This window comes from Barbus barbus, assembly GCF_936440315.1.
Source record: "Barbus barbus genome assembly, chromosome: 8".
Taxonomy (NCBI): domain Eukaryota; kingdom Metazoa; phylum Chordata; class Actinopteri; order Cypriniformes; family Cyprinidae; genus Barbus; species Barbus barbus.
In genome coordinates, this window is record NC_136736.1 from 6703427 (window position 1) to 6720610 (window position 17184).

At 35.5% G+C, this 17184-nt stretch overlaps 1 protein-coding gene across 8 annotated transcripts in view; it reads left to right on the top strand.

The window, feature by feature from the left end:
* LOC306873430 (patatin-like phospholipase domain-containing protein 6) overlaps positions 1 to 14643 on the top strand; it is a 34445-nt gene extending 19802 nt beyond the window's left edge. The window contains exons 24-35 of one of the 8 annotated variants that reach the window (XR_013784491.1): positions 61 to 179; positions 813 to 969; positions 1080 to 1196; positions 1386 to 1455; positions 3981 to 4097; positions 10839 to 10987; positions 11163 to 11315; positions 11492 to 11608; positions 11798 to 11885; positions 12057 to 12211; positions 12303 to 13269; positions 13340 to 14643. Coding sequence is in view for 5 of the 8 variants with exons in the window: in XM_079422706.1 (XP_079278832.1) it covers positions 61 to 179; positions 813 to 969; positions 1080 to 1196; positions 1386 to 1455; positions 3981 to 4097; positions 10839 to 10987; positions 11163 to 11315; positions 11492 to 11608; positions 11798 to 11885; positions 12057 to 12211; positions 12303 to 12383 (1323 nt within the window). In the remaining 3 variants the exon portion in view is untranslated. Of the gene's footprint in view, positions 1 to 60; positions 180 to 812; positions 970 to 1079; positions 1197 to 1385; positions 1456 to 3980; positions 4098 to 5137; positions 5353 to 8760; positions 8878 to 10838; positions 10988 to 11162; positions 11316 to 11491; positions 11609 to 11797; positions 11886 to 12056; positions 12212 to 12302 lie in introns of those variants that run through there. The other 7 variants (XR_013784492.1, XR_013784493.1, XM_079422706.1 and 4 more) reach the window with 7 other exon arrangements.
* The last annotated feature ends 2541 nt before the right edge of the window (positions 14644 to 17184 follow it).

Below are 17184 nucleotides of genomic sequence, written 5' to 3' on the forward strand. Positions count from 1 at the left end.
AACAAAGATTGTTAGTAACCCTTGTGTGTCTGATAAGGATGTGGTTGTTGCCTTAAACAGCGAGAGGTATATGAAAAGGTTTTCGAGAAGACTGCAGACAGACACAGTGATTTCTCACGGCTGGCCAGAGTACTCACAGGAAACAGCATAGCCCTTGTGCTGGGCGGAGGCGGAGCCAGGTGAGTGACTTCAAGCAGTCGTAATACCAGAGATGGTCTTATTATTGGGAGATAATATGATCTGCAGCTCTACCTTAGTCTCCTTCCCTGCAGGATTTCGCGTAACAAATTTAATGTTTTTTTTTTGCTAACCTTGGAGGCTTGCCTTAAAGTGGCTTTTGTTAAAATATAGTTTAAATCACACATTTAAAATAATTTTTTTTTTTTTTTCAATTCACTTATTTTCAGATGTGTCTGTAGTATTTGTCTTATTTATACTGTTTATAGTTTTTTTATATTTTGAATTTGCTTTTATTTTTAGCTATTTTTTAGTGTTTTAGTGCGCTTTTGTCATTTAAAAAAATGATTATATATTACTACTGTTTGTTTTTAATGTTATTCTTTTAGATTTAAAGTATTTTTATACATTTTAGTTTTTGTTCAGATTTAGTTTTTATTTATCCAGTTAGTAATTTTAGTGTTTTTTTAAACATACTTCAGTAATTTGCTACGGCAACATTTCAATTTTTTATGTAGTTTAAGTTTTTATCTAATATTTGTTTTTATTTTATTTTACTTTTGTTTTTAAAAGTTCTTGTGAAAAATAATAACCCTGGTCTTTGTAAATGGTCAACATGATGTTCAATCTTGTAGGGGCTGCTCTCATGTTGGAGTAATCAAAGCCATGGAGGAAGCAGGAATTCCCATCGACATAGTGGGAGGAACTTCCATTGGCTCATTCATTGGTGCTCTGTATGCAGAGGAGAGAAGTGCTGTTAGGGTCAAGCAGAGGGCGAGAGAGTGGTCCAAGGTAATGTGACTCTATCTGTTAACTGACACCCTTTGCTTTGAGCAATCAGATAAGATAGATGTTTAGTTATTAATCACTGAAATTTAATTTCGTATCTTTTTTGCCTTCAGGCAATGAACTCCGTATTCAAAACGGTACTGGATCTTACTTATCCAATCACATCCATGTTTTCTGGCTCTGCCTTCAACACCAGCATCTCCAAAGTCTTTGAGGACAAACAAATTGAGGTAAGAAGTCACCAAAGCTCTTTTGGAGGTGCACTTATTTCAGAAATCTAACCTAGTGCTCCTAAAATAAGTTTTAATAGATCTATATTACTACTTTATTTTTAATCTTCATAATAGTTAATGTAGCTAGGAAGGGTGATTTATCATATGGATGACAACATATCATGTTTTTCTTGCTTGTATTTATAGGACTTGTGGCTGCCTTACTTTAACGTGACCACAGACATCACAGCTTCTGCTATGCGTGTTCATAAAGATGGTGAGTGATGATTGAACTTTGTCCTCTTAATGTGGGGTTCCTCAAGGTTCCATGTTAGGGGCATTTGACTTCTGGAATATACATATTTTAGCAATTATTAATACTTTTATAATTAAATAATTTTGGTAAATGTCATTGTCAATAAATTATATAAAAATAACAACCAAAAAACGTTTACAGCAGTGATCGTTTGAATGCTATTAAAAATTAACCTTGGTTCTTAAATTATAGATATTTGGGATGTTCAAGTTGTTTGGTTATATACATTCTCAATTTGTAATGATCGAGAAAGAGAAGCTAATGTTGGATGTGGGTTGTGCAATTTGCTGAAAAGTCTGAAATAACTTATGGCTTCTGAGAGAGATCTAGAAAATGCCCATTTTATTAATGCCTGTTAACTCACATGAAACCGAGATACTCAAGTGATTAATTTCCTTAACTCTGTTTGTCAAATGCATGAATACACTTTGGGATTGACCAGTGGCATATCATGCATCTCTGAAATCTGGGTTTGGTCCCCAAATTCAGTTGAACATGTATCTGTTTTCTGATTAAAATGAGTTAATTCACACTGGCTAAATCAATTAATGATCATGTTAAAAACACCAACTACAGTTTAATGCTGGATTTGGGTGCCTTGTAATGGTCATGTGTTCACCTGTGTTTACCCAGATAGATTATGGAATTGAATTTGCATGTCTCACTAACTGCAAGGACAAAGCTTGTCTCTGTTTTCTTTCCCACTATGTTTCTCTCCCCTGTTTGTCAGTTTCTGTCTTCCTTCTGTCCTACCCTCTGTCCTAACCTGCTTGTGTCATAGAAAAGGCTAAGCTCTCATTCAATGTTGTCCTTTTCACACATCTTTATCTCACTATTTTCTTTCTATTATATTCTAAGTGCCCATTATGTCAAGTATACACTATTAGTTGTGGTAGAAGGTAAAACCCCTCTTAGTAGTGTCTGTAGGATCCAGAATGCATCATCCATTTGCTTCCCCCTGTCCTCTTAATGCCGTTTCCGCTTCATTTTGCTGCATTGCTTATTCTCACACTGACTGCACAAATAAGACATAACAGGTCAAAAGACTGTACTGCAACTTACAGTATGCCTTCACTCAGCTGTGGATGTTGGACAGGTTGTGCTAATGTCTTCTTACATTCAAACAGTTTCACAATGTGAGAGTAACAAGTTCAAAGTCATTTCACTGATTTTCATTCAATAGTAGTTAAATGTGCGTAGGGCAATATGACCAGTATGTTGCCATATTGAGATTATTAGCAGGCTGAAGTCTCATTACTGAATAAGGGAAGTTTGTGAGTTACAAGATCTATTGCTTTGTCAAAGGGCACATTGTTTTTTTTGGTTTTTTTCCCCCAGCAACTAAATGCATCTCATGTGCAAGTTTGTGGTCAGTAAGATTTTTATTTTTTTTTTTGTCACCAGGCCTCATTTGTCAAAAACAGTAGTATTATCAAATATTATTACAATTTAATAATATACCTTTTTATTATTTATATATATATATAGATATATATATAGATATATATATATAGATATATATATATAGATATAGATATATATATATATATATATATATATATATATATATATATATATATATATATATATATATATATATATTTATTTATTTATTTATTATACATTTTAATAATAAAAAATCTGTAATAGCAAAAGACTATATTTGTCAAATATTTTTTAGAAATTATATGCTGATTTGGTACTTAAGAAACATTTCTTTTTTTTATTAGTTACAATTCTATGAACAAACTTTGAAAGTGTTTTTTAAGAGTTTTTTTTTTTTGTGACATTATAAATGTCTTTACTGTCATGTGACCTTGTTTGAAGTATTATTTTGAATAATGTTTAAATCCTATTTTATTTCAAATTTTGGGTTTTCAGGCCTGGAAAAAAATCTTAAATTCTATTGAAATTTCATAATTTTTTTTTTTTATATGTATTTTTTCCCCACAAGAAGCACAAATCACACTGTTGTAGTTTTGTCAGAGAAGATGCTGTGGTCAACATGCGCTTGTCATTGTTGTGTGCTATAACGCTTAACAGCCTGCAGATCTCTCAATCTCACCCACTTTGGCCCTTCCACCTCTCCTGCCTCCTTTCCTAATCTGTTTATTTGTCCATTTTGGCATGGCATAGACCGTCATCTCTAATAAATGCAGTTTAGATTCATATATTCAGCATTCATTCCCTCTTCGGCTAGGAAAACACGCTGTTAGAAGTGTTGATGGTATTTGACATTTAGAAATGAGAGAAACTACAATCAAGTTTTGTTTTTTCTTGTTTATATTGAATGGAATAATGTGGTCTGATTGGCATAGCCAGATCTCAGCATGATGTCCATGAAACTGCAAGAACTACAGTCAGAGAATTTTGGGTCCCCCTCTCATTCTCACTCATCTGTTTCCTGTTGTTCACTGTCCCTCCCTCCTCTGTCTTTCTCCACGTCTTGTCCAGTTTTGATTTACTCTCCATCTTCATTTTGCCAGGCTGTGTTTGGCGCTATGTTAGAGCCAGTGCCTCCTATACCCCTTATCTGCCTCCTCTCTGCGACCCCAAGGACGGCCATCTCCTCGTGGATGGTTGCTATGTTAACAATGTCCCAGGTCAGGATTCTGCCCCTTTTTTACCAAAGCCTTCTAGAAGCCTAAAGGAGGTTTAGAAAAACCTGCTACACCAGTATCCCTGCGACAACCAACCACTCTGTACCCTTTGCTTTTTATTGTCTCTTGTCCTGTTAAAAACGAATTAACCCCCTGCTTACATTGGGAACCCATGGCTTGGAAGGAACCCAGGATAGTATTCAATGAAAGAAAGAATAGAGGAGAGGGACTGTGCTTTCATAACCAACATAAACATTACATTCAGCTGAATCTGATGAAAAACATCTCCACATTTCATTTCATCCCAAAATCAAAAAAGGAAAGAAATTAGATTTTGCATTAAGAAAATAAAGCCTAGATGTTTTTTTTGTTTTTTTCATAGTGTGGTTATTTTTTATGGCCATTAAGCACAATTGTTCCCCATATTCTCATTACCGTAATGTGTCCGGATGTATGTAATGTTTTATGTATATAATAGTGTTTTTTATGCTTAATTGCCATGAGTGGTGCCATGAGAGGCGGAATGGAAGCAGCATAGGCTTCATTTTCTTTTAGCAAAATATTTCTTTTTTTAGGGTGAAATGTGACTCAGTCATGTTCTTTATCAGTTTTGTAAGATTCAGCCATTTACCCTCAGGACCACTAGGTGCACAATTTACATTCAGTTTTTCTATTCATACCCATTCTTCCCTGTTTGGCTCTTTTGTAAAGGACACTTTATGCACACATAGAGTCCAGTCATTGATTTCAAATCACCTGATGCTCAGATTCCCTTTCCTTGTGCATTAGTATAGAATTTAGCCATTGTATGGTTACAAATGTGCATATACATTGCATTATTACAACGGCAGTACATATAATAGTTATGGCAGTTACTTTTAACTTTGTAATATGATGTTTCATTTAGCATTTTAAATTTGATTAATCAACAGTAGGCGTTCGGAAAATAAGGCATCGATATGTTTAGAATGATTTTTGCTGTTGTCATTTACTGAGATGTATTTTAATAAGGCCTCTGTGTATGGTTGGTGCATATTGTTTAGCAGTCTGTCAGTTGCAAACTGCACAAGTTGATTTGCATGAAGCTACGACCAACACTGATGCTGTGATGTGAGTTTTGGTATCTATAAAGTAAATGATGGCTTCTGATGCTTCTCTATATTTATGTTTTTGTTTTGCTGATGTATTTTCCCCATGCTCTGTTCACATCACGTGCACTCTTCCCATCTACCTTGAGTGTGGCTGTCACAAGCACACCATACACTCTGTGTGCATGCTGTTGCATGTTTATCTATTGTAGGCCATTATTCTACATGTATGCAATATTTATAAGGATAAGAGTCACTAGGAGGTGTTGTTCTGGATCCTACAGCACGGTCAGCCACATAGGATAACTCATTAAGAATGTCACAAATTTTTAAACGGGCTCACAGACAGATCTTTTTATGTATAAGTGGGAACCATTTTTGCTTTAAATCAGTAGCTCACTCCAAAATTACAAATCTGTTATTATCCACTTTATTAAACATGAGAGTAATAAACAGAGTGCTGCAGTGATGGCATTTTTGTAGGCCAACCCACAAGTAAGCGTCTCCCCTGGATCAGTCGACAACGACAACAAAAAAAACAGGATTTTATTATTCATACTTTTATTCATCACAATAATCATTGCAAATGAACAGTGTATAATTTTTGAAGCCTAAATACCATCGCCAGAAGTGTAAACGAACTACACCACAGTCGCATAACTTCAAAGTTACCATCATTAAGCTTCCTAATTAAAAAAAATTCCCTGAAAGTTTGAGTTAGGATATTTGTCAAGACCATGATTATAAACTGTGAAAGTGAACTGGTGAATAGATTAGTGCTCAAACGATTAATCGTGATTAATTGCATCCAAAATAAGTTTCTGTTTACATACTGTAATATATGTATGTGTACTGTTTATTTATGTATTTATAAATACAAACACATGCATGTATATATTTAAGAAAAATTTTGTTTATATATTAAATATATTTATATATAATATAAAATATAATATATAAAACACATGCATGTATATATTTAAGAAAAATGTTGTTTATATATTAAATATATTTATATATAATATAAAATATAATATATAAAACACATGCATGTATATATTTAAGAAAAATGTTGTTTATATATTAAATATATTTATATATAATATAAAATATAATATATAAATGTGTAAATATCTTCAAAATATATACTCTGTGTGTGTGTATATATATATATATATATATATATATATATATATATATATATATATATATATACGTACATAATAAATAAACAGTACACATACATATATTATGTAAAAAAAAAAACTTTTATTTTGGATGCGATTAATCGCGATTAATTGTTTGACAGCCCTAGAATAGATACGTTTTCCTGTTTGGTGTGATGATGTTTCAAGGGGTCATATGATGCTTTTTTAACGATCCTTTATTTTGTGTATTTGGTGCAACCGAATATGTTGACATGCTTTAATGTTCAAAAAACACATTTTTCAAAAACTGTTTATTACTGTAGTTCCTCTATGACCCAGAATTTACCTAAACTGTTGTCCATAAAATGCATTGCACAAATTCGAACATTTGGGTTGTGCTGTTCTGTTGTAAACAAATCTTAACCAATGATTCCTAATTGCATCTACTTTCGGAAGGCCAAATAAAGTGCTATTGCGTTCACACAGAAACACAGCGACATGGCTGCATCAACACTAACTGTGGTTACTGAAAACACGCCGCCTTTAATTGCGTGAACGTTTGGGCTGCATTACGCAAATATTTCCACATTGTGACGTAGACATGTGGGGGCGTGTTTTAATGAGCCGTTTTAGCTCGGTCTGGATCAGCCTTCTCTTTTAGATAGAATAAATCCTTTTGTGGGAGATTTTGAGCTTTGTAACTCTGCAGATCGTATACATGCACAAACGGCTACATAACACACTAAAGAAAAGGAAAACAAGAAATCGCATCATATGACCCCTTTAAGGTCCCAGATAACTTTAATAGTCCCATTTAGCCACACCTTAGCAATCTTTTAAGACAAGTAAAAGCTTTTTAAAAACCACAAGATGGTTAGTCTTGGGGGTAATGCATTACAAGTAGTGTGAGTTACATAATTACTTTTATGAAGTAACTAGTAAAGTAATGCATTACTTATAAATTTACAAGAAAATATCTGAGTTACTTTTTCAAATAAGTAACATCAGTTACTTTGTTTTCCGATTATTACAGCTCTTCTGTCCCCATGTTAAGAGAAATCAGTGCAGAGGTGTTTCCTTCAGCCGGAGGCTTATACATTTCACTTTTGGTGTAAAAGAGCCTTTACAGTTGCCGAAAATACCCCTTTTGCCCAGCTCAGGAGACAAAAAAGTAATCCAAAAGTAACGTAATGCATAACGTAATGGGGAAGTTGTGGCCTAATGGTTAGAGAGTCGGACTCGTAATCGAAAGGTTGCGAGTTCGAGCCCCCGGCCGGCAGGAATTGTAGGTGGGGGGAGGGAATGTCCAGCGCTCTCTCCACCCTCAATACCACGACTGACTGCTCCCCGGGCGCTGCAGCATGGCTGCCCACTGCTCCGGGTGCGTGTTCACGGTGTGTGTGTGTGTGTGTGTGTGTGTGTGCATTTGTTCACTACTCACTGCTGTGTGTGTGCACTTGGATGGGTTAAACGCAGAGCACCAATTTCGAGTATGGGTCACCATACTTGACAATACGTCACGACAAAACTTTACATAAACAGTAACTAACGTAATTAGTTACTTTTTTATGGAGTAATGCAATATTGTAATTACTTTTAACAGTAACTTTCCCCAACAGAGGAGATGTATTTTATGTTGCAGAATAAAACATAAAATATCTTGAGCTTGTGTTAACTAGGGTCCTTATTGCAGGCATTTAATATCAAACCCCTCTGACTAAAGGACGATGGAACTGAAAGTGCTAAAATGCTAGTTAATTTTTGGGTTTCAGCCGACACTAATGCACCATGCTTGCAGCACTCTATACTGACAGAACGTTCATTTTTGGGTGAACTATCCCTTTAAGAGTGGCACATGCTGAATGCACCTGCCTCTCTGGATTTTTCTCTCTCCTTCCAACCCATGCCACTGTCATGCCTCTCCTCACACCTGATGGTTGAGTGGAGTACTGCAGGCCAGGACAGGCTGACAGTGCCCAATATACTGTGTCACTGACTGTTTTTCAACTCTGTCTCCTCTCTGCCTGAAAAATACATCATTACTGTTTAATAATGATGTATTTAAGTGAATGAACTGTAGGAATATTAGCACAATTTGTATCTTTTGCACAGTAGAAAAAAGTTATTATCCATGATAATTTTAACATTTTTGATTGAAAAAAAGCCAGTGAGACAGGGTTGGAAGATAAGTCAGCCTTACCTCATGTGTGTTTACTCAACCTCTGTCAAGGTCGGGTTCACTCAATTGAGGTAGACCAAACTAAACCACCGCACACCGTCCTTGGGGTGACAGTCACTGTATCTCCCTGCTGGTCTGTGCGCTACTAACCAAAACCGTGACTTCAGGGTCACCTCCAAGCGCTGCTGAGGCATTACGTTTACTTACTTTAGAGGTTATTAAGAGGTTATTGTCCCCTCCTGGTGTGGTAGGCTCCCTGTGGCGCTATGTCAGGGCGAGCATGACCCTTTCCGGGTACCTGCCACCCCTCTGCGACCCTAAAGATGGAAACCTGCTCATGGATGGAGGATACATCAACAACCTGCCAGGCAAGTACGGCCCAGAGCAACTCCTCCGAGAGAGGGCCGCTGGGGCCAGAAACACATTCTGGTTTGGTCAATCACTTCATTTTTGGTTTTAAAGAGCTACATGGCTCTGAGTAAGTATACTGTGATTTTCTTCATAATTTTGAGGGTAGAATGAGTGGTTTTGCTTTATCCATTTGACTGTGTGTCTATTTTAATATGTTAGTTAGTCAATTTGGCATCTTGGAGATTTCCAGCACATTCAAACGTTCACTTATTTCTGGTGTCTGTTAGATCAGTTTATGATTTGTACAGAGACAAATGGATAAAGTTCTGCAGGGATTGGGTGGTGTGGACAAAGATGCTCCGTTGTTTGACCTCTTGTCCTCACCAGTCTATTAAAAACATGACATTTTATCAGATTATAAATATCAATCATTGCAAGCTGCTGTTGTTTTCTGGTGTACGATTGGTCTTAAATTGTGATCATAAATATGTTGTATCGCTTCTTTACAATATAGGAAAGTGTGATTTGATGTAGTCGAATTTTAAATGGACTAGTTTCCAAAATATAAAAAGAAAATCTGAATCAACCAAAAAACATGTCACCAGACAGCAATAGCATAATGTCCCTCAGTTTGTAGTGCAACATATTGGGCAGACATATATAGTTCTCACAGTTCAGATGTTGCATTTCAACTGGGAACATCTTAATTCAGGGGAAAAAGACAAGATTTTGAAGATCACATTCCATGTTATAATTTGATTTAACATAATTGAATTCATTCGTTCATCAAGCAGTTTGCACTGCTAAAGACAGAATTATTTCTTGCATTAAAATCATCTGTCAGTGTTATTGCCAGAGCTGGGTAGATTACTTACAAATTGTAGTCCGTTACTGATTTCAAATTACAAAAATTGTAGTTGGTAACAATCCATTACTTTACACATTTTAAGTCATATAATCAAGACTACTTTCTGATCACTTTTAGATTACTTTTGACCTAACTTGTTCATCACATCGATTTAAGCATAATCTTGTACCATATTGATATAATAAAAATATATTCTATTTGTTATAATTAACATGAAGTGCTTCATATTACGTCAAGGTTTGCCAAACTGGGGCTCGTAAAAGAACTGCAGGGTGTTTGAGAGTTTAATGAAAAGCTAATAACGAATTAAATTGTAAACGTATAAAATTAAAATAATTGTAAAATAAAAACAATCAAGATGAAACGCTTACTAAAAAATTAAATATTTTGTACCTGCATGTCATGTGACCATTAACCAAATCAGAGATCCGTGAACATTCATATTTGATTCTTAAGTATTAAAATATTTATTTTAAAATCTCAGGGGTACTTCAAGTAATTATAGGTGGGTCACACTTCGTTTTAAGGTAAAATTATCTCTATTAACGAATTTTGCCCAATAAACTCCTTATTTGCTGCTTATTAATAGATGGAAGGTAGTTGTTAATTTTTGGAATCTGATTACGTAATCCAGATTCCATGTAATCAGTTACTACCCAGCTCTGGTTATTGCCTGTGAAGCAAATTGGATGTTAAAATTCCAGGGAATAGTTCTTAAGTCCTTTTTTCTTTTTTGGTAATGCATCAATTTTAAGCCTACATTGTTAGGTTTTAATTGCATCTTGTCCTGCATCATTGAATATAATTGTCTTTTTCCATCCTTTATTACTGATCACCTGCAAGGCTGTTTTACCAGAATTCTCAGCAAATCTACTTAATTCTAAAATTTTTATTCTTACTTTTAAACGTTGATGTTTAATCGATTTCATTACTGATGGAAATGGCAGCTTTCCAAGTGAGGGGTTTGGTTAAACAGCGTTGATTGGTGATCAATTATTAATTGATTTCATTTCGTCTGAAATATTAACGGTACTTTGATTCTTCCTGCTACCTTGTGGATGTCTGTCTTTTGTGTACGTGTGCATTTGTTTGCGTTCAACTGGCCTGCAGCGGACATAGCTCGTAATATGGGCACAAAAACAGTCATCGCCATCGATGTGGGCAGCCAGGATGAGACTGATCTTTGTAACTACGGTGACTGTCTTTCTGGCTGGTGGCTGCTATGGAAACGAATCAACCCGTGGGCGGAGAAAGTGAAGGTGAGTCAATGTTGTGGGATATTAGAACACTTCTTGCGGAGCCATTGCAGCCGTTTCAATTTGAGATCCTCTAATGGAATTAAAATCTTGATGAAATATTTTGAACTTGTACAGTCTATGAAATCGATTGTACTAGCTCTGCGTAAATGGTTTAAAAACGTCCTGTATCTCTCAGGTGCCTGACATGGCTGAAATCCAGTCCCGTTTGGCCTATGTATCTTGTGTACGGCAGCTGGAACTTGTCAAGAAGAGCGCATACTGCGAGTACATTCGGCCACCCATCGACCGCTTCAAGACCATGGACTTTGGGAAATTTGATGAAATCTATGTGAGAACAAAAGCCCACATCTGCAGTAAACACAGGGGGACTATTAATATATGTAGTCTTGATACTATATAATAAATACTATACTGCTTTTCATTTTAGTGTACATAAAGCAGTTCTTCCAGATGGTAAATGACCTCTCAAAGTAGTATATTTAAAGTTTTTCTGTTTTCTCGAAGGATGTGGGTTATCAATACGGTAAACTAGTGTTTACTGAGTGGGCTCGTGGGGACATTATTGAAAATTTGCTGAAAGACCATCGCTCAGCGGACTACAATGACAGCAAGAAGACTGATGTGAGTTTAATATCTCATTAAAAAAGCCACTATTCTATCACCCTTTTGACAATGAATATGAGAATCCTTTGATAAATAGAAAGTTCACAAAGAACAGTAATTTGTTCTTTTTTTCCGTATTTTATTAAATTGCAATTTGTCTATTAATTTCATTCTGTGGTGATTGTGTTTTGTTGCTATTTGTTTCAGTCGTGCACGTGTCCTAGTGCAGACTTCACTGATCTAGCTGAAATTGTGTCCAGGATTGAGCCGGTGCTTAGCTACTTAGGAGCCGATGGTCAGTTACTCAAAAGAAAAAAAAATACTCCTTTACTAATTTACCCCATTACATTTATTTGAAAATTTCCTAAATTTTTTGAAGAATTGACAAGGTATTTAAATTTACAACGTAGGCCAGCAGAGTTGGGATTATATCATGTACTTGTGCTTAACTGATGTTTGTGTCTAGCAGAGGAGTCTGACTATGCGACGGAATATGAGGAGGACGGGATGGACACAGTGAGAGAGGAGGAGGGTGAGGAAGAAGAAGATGAAGAGGAGGAGGCCGAAGACCCTGAGGACCAGTCTCCTGGAGAATGGGGACAAAATGGGATCTTCACATCAGTAAGTGTACACACACAACCTTTAATTCCACTCAACTTTTAGGGCCTTATATAAAAGTCAGGTGACATTAAAAACAAAATAATTTGTGTAGGATGAAGAGAAGACCGTCCGTCAGAGGAAGAACATCGCCAGGGACCCCAACTTGGACTTCTCTGGAGTGTCAGATTGCTGAAAAGGGAGTAATGCAGGGTCAAAGGGCACTGGAAAGAGAAGCAGAGGCCCAACAGGGACTGAAGAAAAGACTTTTGAATTAACACGATTGATGGAAAATCACCAAAGATACTGTGATTTAGACCCTGTAAACACTACATTACCCACAACTTGTCACCAAAACTGTGATTCTGTCAGACTCTACAACAACAGGGTCCAAAGACTGTGGGGGCCCACCAAGGCAGAGGAACCAGTCCTTGAGATACATTGCCACTGAAGTTAGGGGCTCTACATCTTTTGAGATGTTTTGTGAGTTTCATGGGAAAAGATGTCTACAGTAGCGGCCAGTATTCCACTATTATTAAGTTCTGGGTTTTCCAGATGATACCAGTTCATTAGAGATGGTGTGTGTGATAGTTTGTGATTTTAATTTAATTTAATTGTTTTTGTGAGAGTGTGTTTGTTTTTGTATGTGTGTGTGTGTGTGTGTACGGCCACAACCTAAACATGCATTGGAAACTCCTCTCATAAGATGCCTTCTAGACTGAAAATGGCTTCCCAAGATGCATTGTTGAAACTGAGAAGACTGTATAGGTTTAGAAAGACTTCAAGAGGAAGTGATGCTGCTTAATAGAGACCTATTATTTCCTTTACAGTGGTTAGATTGTGATTTAATTGTATTTGATGTAAGGTTGCACTGCTTGCAACTTATTTGGAAAAATCACTGCAGATGTTTAGTAGCACTGTTCCTGACATCTAATATTATTTTAGCGAGGGTCAACAGAGTGGAAAGCTATGTGGTCAAATGTGGAATAAATTATAATAGGAAAGATCATAATATTATAATAAGAAAGGGAGTAAAAAAAAATTGTGTAGAATACAGATGGATTGACTGTTGAGATGAAAATGTGGACAGATGGATGCATTAAAGGGGAATGAAATCAAGAATTATGAAAAAAGTTGATTTTTTTTAAAAAGGGTAGTAGGAAAGAGAAACAGATAAATGTAGGGAGGTAGAGTAAGATAGATAAATAATAAAGTAGCGTGTGAAGAGGAAGTGAGAATGATATGCAGTAAGGAAACGAGTAAGCATGGAAGAGAGAGAGGAAGTGATTGCAGGAGTGAGCGAGAAAGTAGTTGCGGTAGAGAGTTAGGAAGTGAGAGCTGTAGGAAGGAAGTGGGTCGCAGTAGTGCGTGAGGAAGTGTGTGCGATAAAGAGTCAGGAAGTGGATATATTAGAGAGTGAGAGCGGTAAGGAGTGTGAGGAAGTGAAGAGTGGTAGAGAATGAGGAAGAGAGCAGTAGAGAGTAAGGAAATGAATGCGGTAGAGAGAGGGGGAGTGATTGTGGTAGTGAGCGAGAAAATAATTGCTGTAGAGAGGGAGGAAATGAGTGTGATAATGAGTAAGGAAGGGGATATGGTAGAGAGCGAGATCGGTAAAGATAGTGAGGAAGTGAAGAGCGGTAGTGATTGTGGAAATGGTTGCGGTAGTGAGTGAGGAAGTGAGATCGGCAGAGAGTGAAAAATGAGACCGAGTGAATGAAGAAAGGGAATGCAGAAGGCTTTCATGAGGAGTATCGTTAATGCCAAAAAATATCTTGTGTGGATTTGGATGTGCCTGTGTGTATGTGTTTTCAGCCTTTCAGAAATGCAGAACTACTTGTGCTTCAGGTAGACGAGGTGGATGCCTTATTTTGTTATTGCACATTCACAAAGCAAAAAAAAAAAAGATGAACAAAAACACCTGTAATATAATCCCATGAAGATGTGAGGAGTTTAAATTGTTATATTGCTGAACGAGTGCCAGGTATGCAATGTCCAGTACTGGAGCAGATCTTCCTTGCACTTCAAAGCCAAATGTCATCCTTCCCATATTCACCAACCTAAAACCTATCCATTATCAATGTATATTATCTCTGAAACCTCACTGAGATGTACAAATTCCTCAACCCTTGATGCTTTTGCTTTGATTCAGTCTTTTATGCTGAAACGGTTTGTTTTATATGTTTATGAACGGAACTGAAAGGATTGCCAACTACTATTTAATTTATTTGTTTTACCACTAGCTTTTTTAATAGCTTTTTAAAACACTTTAGAGATTATAGAGTAACAGTAAGCAGTTTCTCATTTTGCTTGATTAGCATTTTTGCACTGATGATAATGAAGAAAAAATTATGTTGATGTCTTTACTGCCGAGGTACAGACGGGTCACGTGTGTGTGACCCATTTGAAGCCTCAGAAATAAATGCTGAGTAATGAATAATAAAATCCTATTTAATGCCATGCTGACTAAACCGCTTTATGAAATAAGGTATCAATTTTGTGTATTATCATGTAAAACTTATGCACATGAAATGTTAAAATGACCTACTTATGATCATTTACGAACTAAATTACGGTACTGTAAGCTAAGCACAAACAGAATTTCGTAATTTTTCGCGCGAAATGGTTCAAGCACAACTTAAGATCTTTAAAAAGAAGACAACAAACTATGATTTTTCCTTGATTAGAATTTCTCCTGACATAATGTATGTTTGACTGAGAGACGATAGGAGAGCTGACATTATCCAAATTTGAGAAGAAAAAAAAAGTCCAAAAGCATTCACTGCGCGACGAAGCCCATTAGAATACTGTTAGAATGCCCTTATAATTCCAGCAATGAAACAAAAAATACCCATGTATGAGTTTTTACATTTTTATATTCATTGCACAAGCAATGTACTTTTCTGTATATCAGCACATGTGCTATTATACAACAGTGCATAGCAAGCAACAGGTGTTTCATGAATGAATCTGTTTTTGAACGAATCCAGTGAGCCAGCGAGTCAACAGTCCATTCAATGGTTTTGAACGAATCGTTTGATATGAATGATTCAGTAAGCCATTTATTAAATCAGGGACTTGCTGCCACCTACTGGCGGTTTTATTGTCATATTTATTTATTCATGTGCCAACACATTCAGCAAAATATTAAATGATCAATATTGACCAAAATTCCTCTATTTCAGGCGCCTGAAGGAAAAACAAAAAATAGTTCATTTAATAGTTCCCCTCACACCATCCTCTCGGAATTAGTTTTTTTCAATTCGACTACTGCGGTAAGTTAACTAACTCGAACAATGAGTAAGTAGGCCTATATTTAAATTATGAAATATTTCGTTGCACGTTTTAAGTATAGTAGTTATATTAATACTAAACTAAATTTCCTAATTATTCCATTCTGACATTACCAGGACTTCAGAGGAATATAATACAGTATTTTATATCATTTCTGTTTATATATTAATATTGACTATGAAATGCCTACATCTGTACTAAACAAGCATTTCTCATGCTGTATAGCAAAAATAAATCTTGACTTAGCCTATTTTGATTAACAAAATGTTTGGAGAATTTTTAATAATCACTTGCAACCCCATTGTGGCAGAAAACCCAGTAGGGTCTGATTGTAGTACATAAAAATAAACCACACAAACACTTTTTTTGTATTTTATTTGTTTTAGGTTTTTGAAAGTTTAAAATTTTTCCCAAAAGAAAAAAAAATCCTGAGGTATTCACAATATAATGGCATTTCTTTCATTTGAAATGAGGAAATAACAAAAAAGTGGGGAAGGGGGGCATCAAAACGATGATAAAACTGTAATGGCTGTCTCTCAATACAATACAACAGGTTGGGATACTTCTCCATGTATAATATTAAGATGGTACCCAAAATAAATAAAAGTTAAAAAAATAAAAATCACATAAGACAAGCTACATTATTCGTGCTTGGCTGTTGTAGTTGAGTCTTGTTTTTAAAATACCACATCAAATATCTTAGATTAAATCAAACTAATCCCAAAAAGTTAGCAAACATGTTGCATCATATCTATATTCTATATCTTTCATATATCCATATACCAGAGAACATATAATGTTGTCTACATTTGTTGGTACAAAGCATTTCAAATTTTTTGCAATATATTTTTCAAGCTGTTGAAATATGCCAACAAATGCTTCTTTTTTTACTTGAACAGCATGTCAATGGCTGCATCAAACAGAATTAACAGGTTTAAACATTTCTAAACTCCATCTATCAGTCAAATAGAATTTGGTGAACTACATGGTTCTAAACTCCATCATGCCAATTAATAATAATAATGATGATAATAATAATTCAAACAAAAACCTCCAGTGCAACAGCAGTTAAAAAATGATGAGATTTCCACATTAAAATCACATTGTAACCATACAGCAAATCAGAGCTCCAATAACAGCTCTGGGGGAAAAAAAGACAATGTGCTACCAAAAAAAATAAATAAAAGGACAATAAATGATTGCTTAGCTTCAACAGAAAAAGACACACCTTTGACGCACTATTCCCCAGAAACATTTTGAAACAACTCGCAATCTGTGCCACTTTTCTCTTAATTTGGTGTGATCTTAACCCTGAAGATAATAGCAATAACAATTGTATTAAGGGCAAACTAAACGGTAATTGTATTCAAAGTTGAAAATAAATGGTTACAAAGGACCAAAATGCATACAAAAGAACAGACTTTTGGTTTTCTAACAGCTGAAGACACAACGTCTTGCTAAAACCTCTTTCAGCACTCATTCATAGATCAATGGAACACAATTACATAAAAGAAAAACAAACAAAAGGTCAAGAATCAAACAAACACAATATCATTAACAGCTTGAAATCAGCCAACAATGATAAAAGTAAAAATCCTGTAATGCATATTAAGATCAAAAAGTCAGACATAAAAAGGCAAAAGTGTGTCTTTTTCTAAAAACATGTTTTGGAAAAAAGTACAGCTATATATATATATATAACTGTA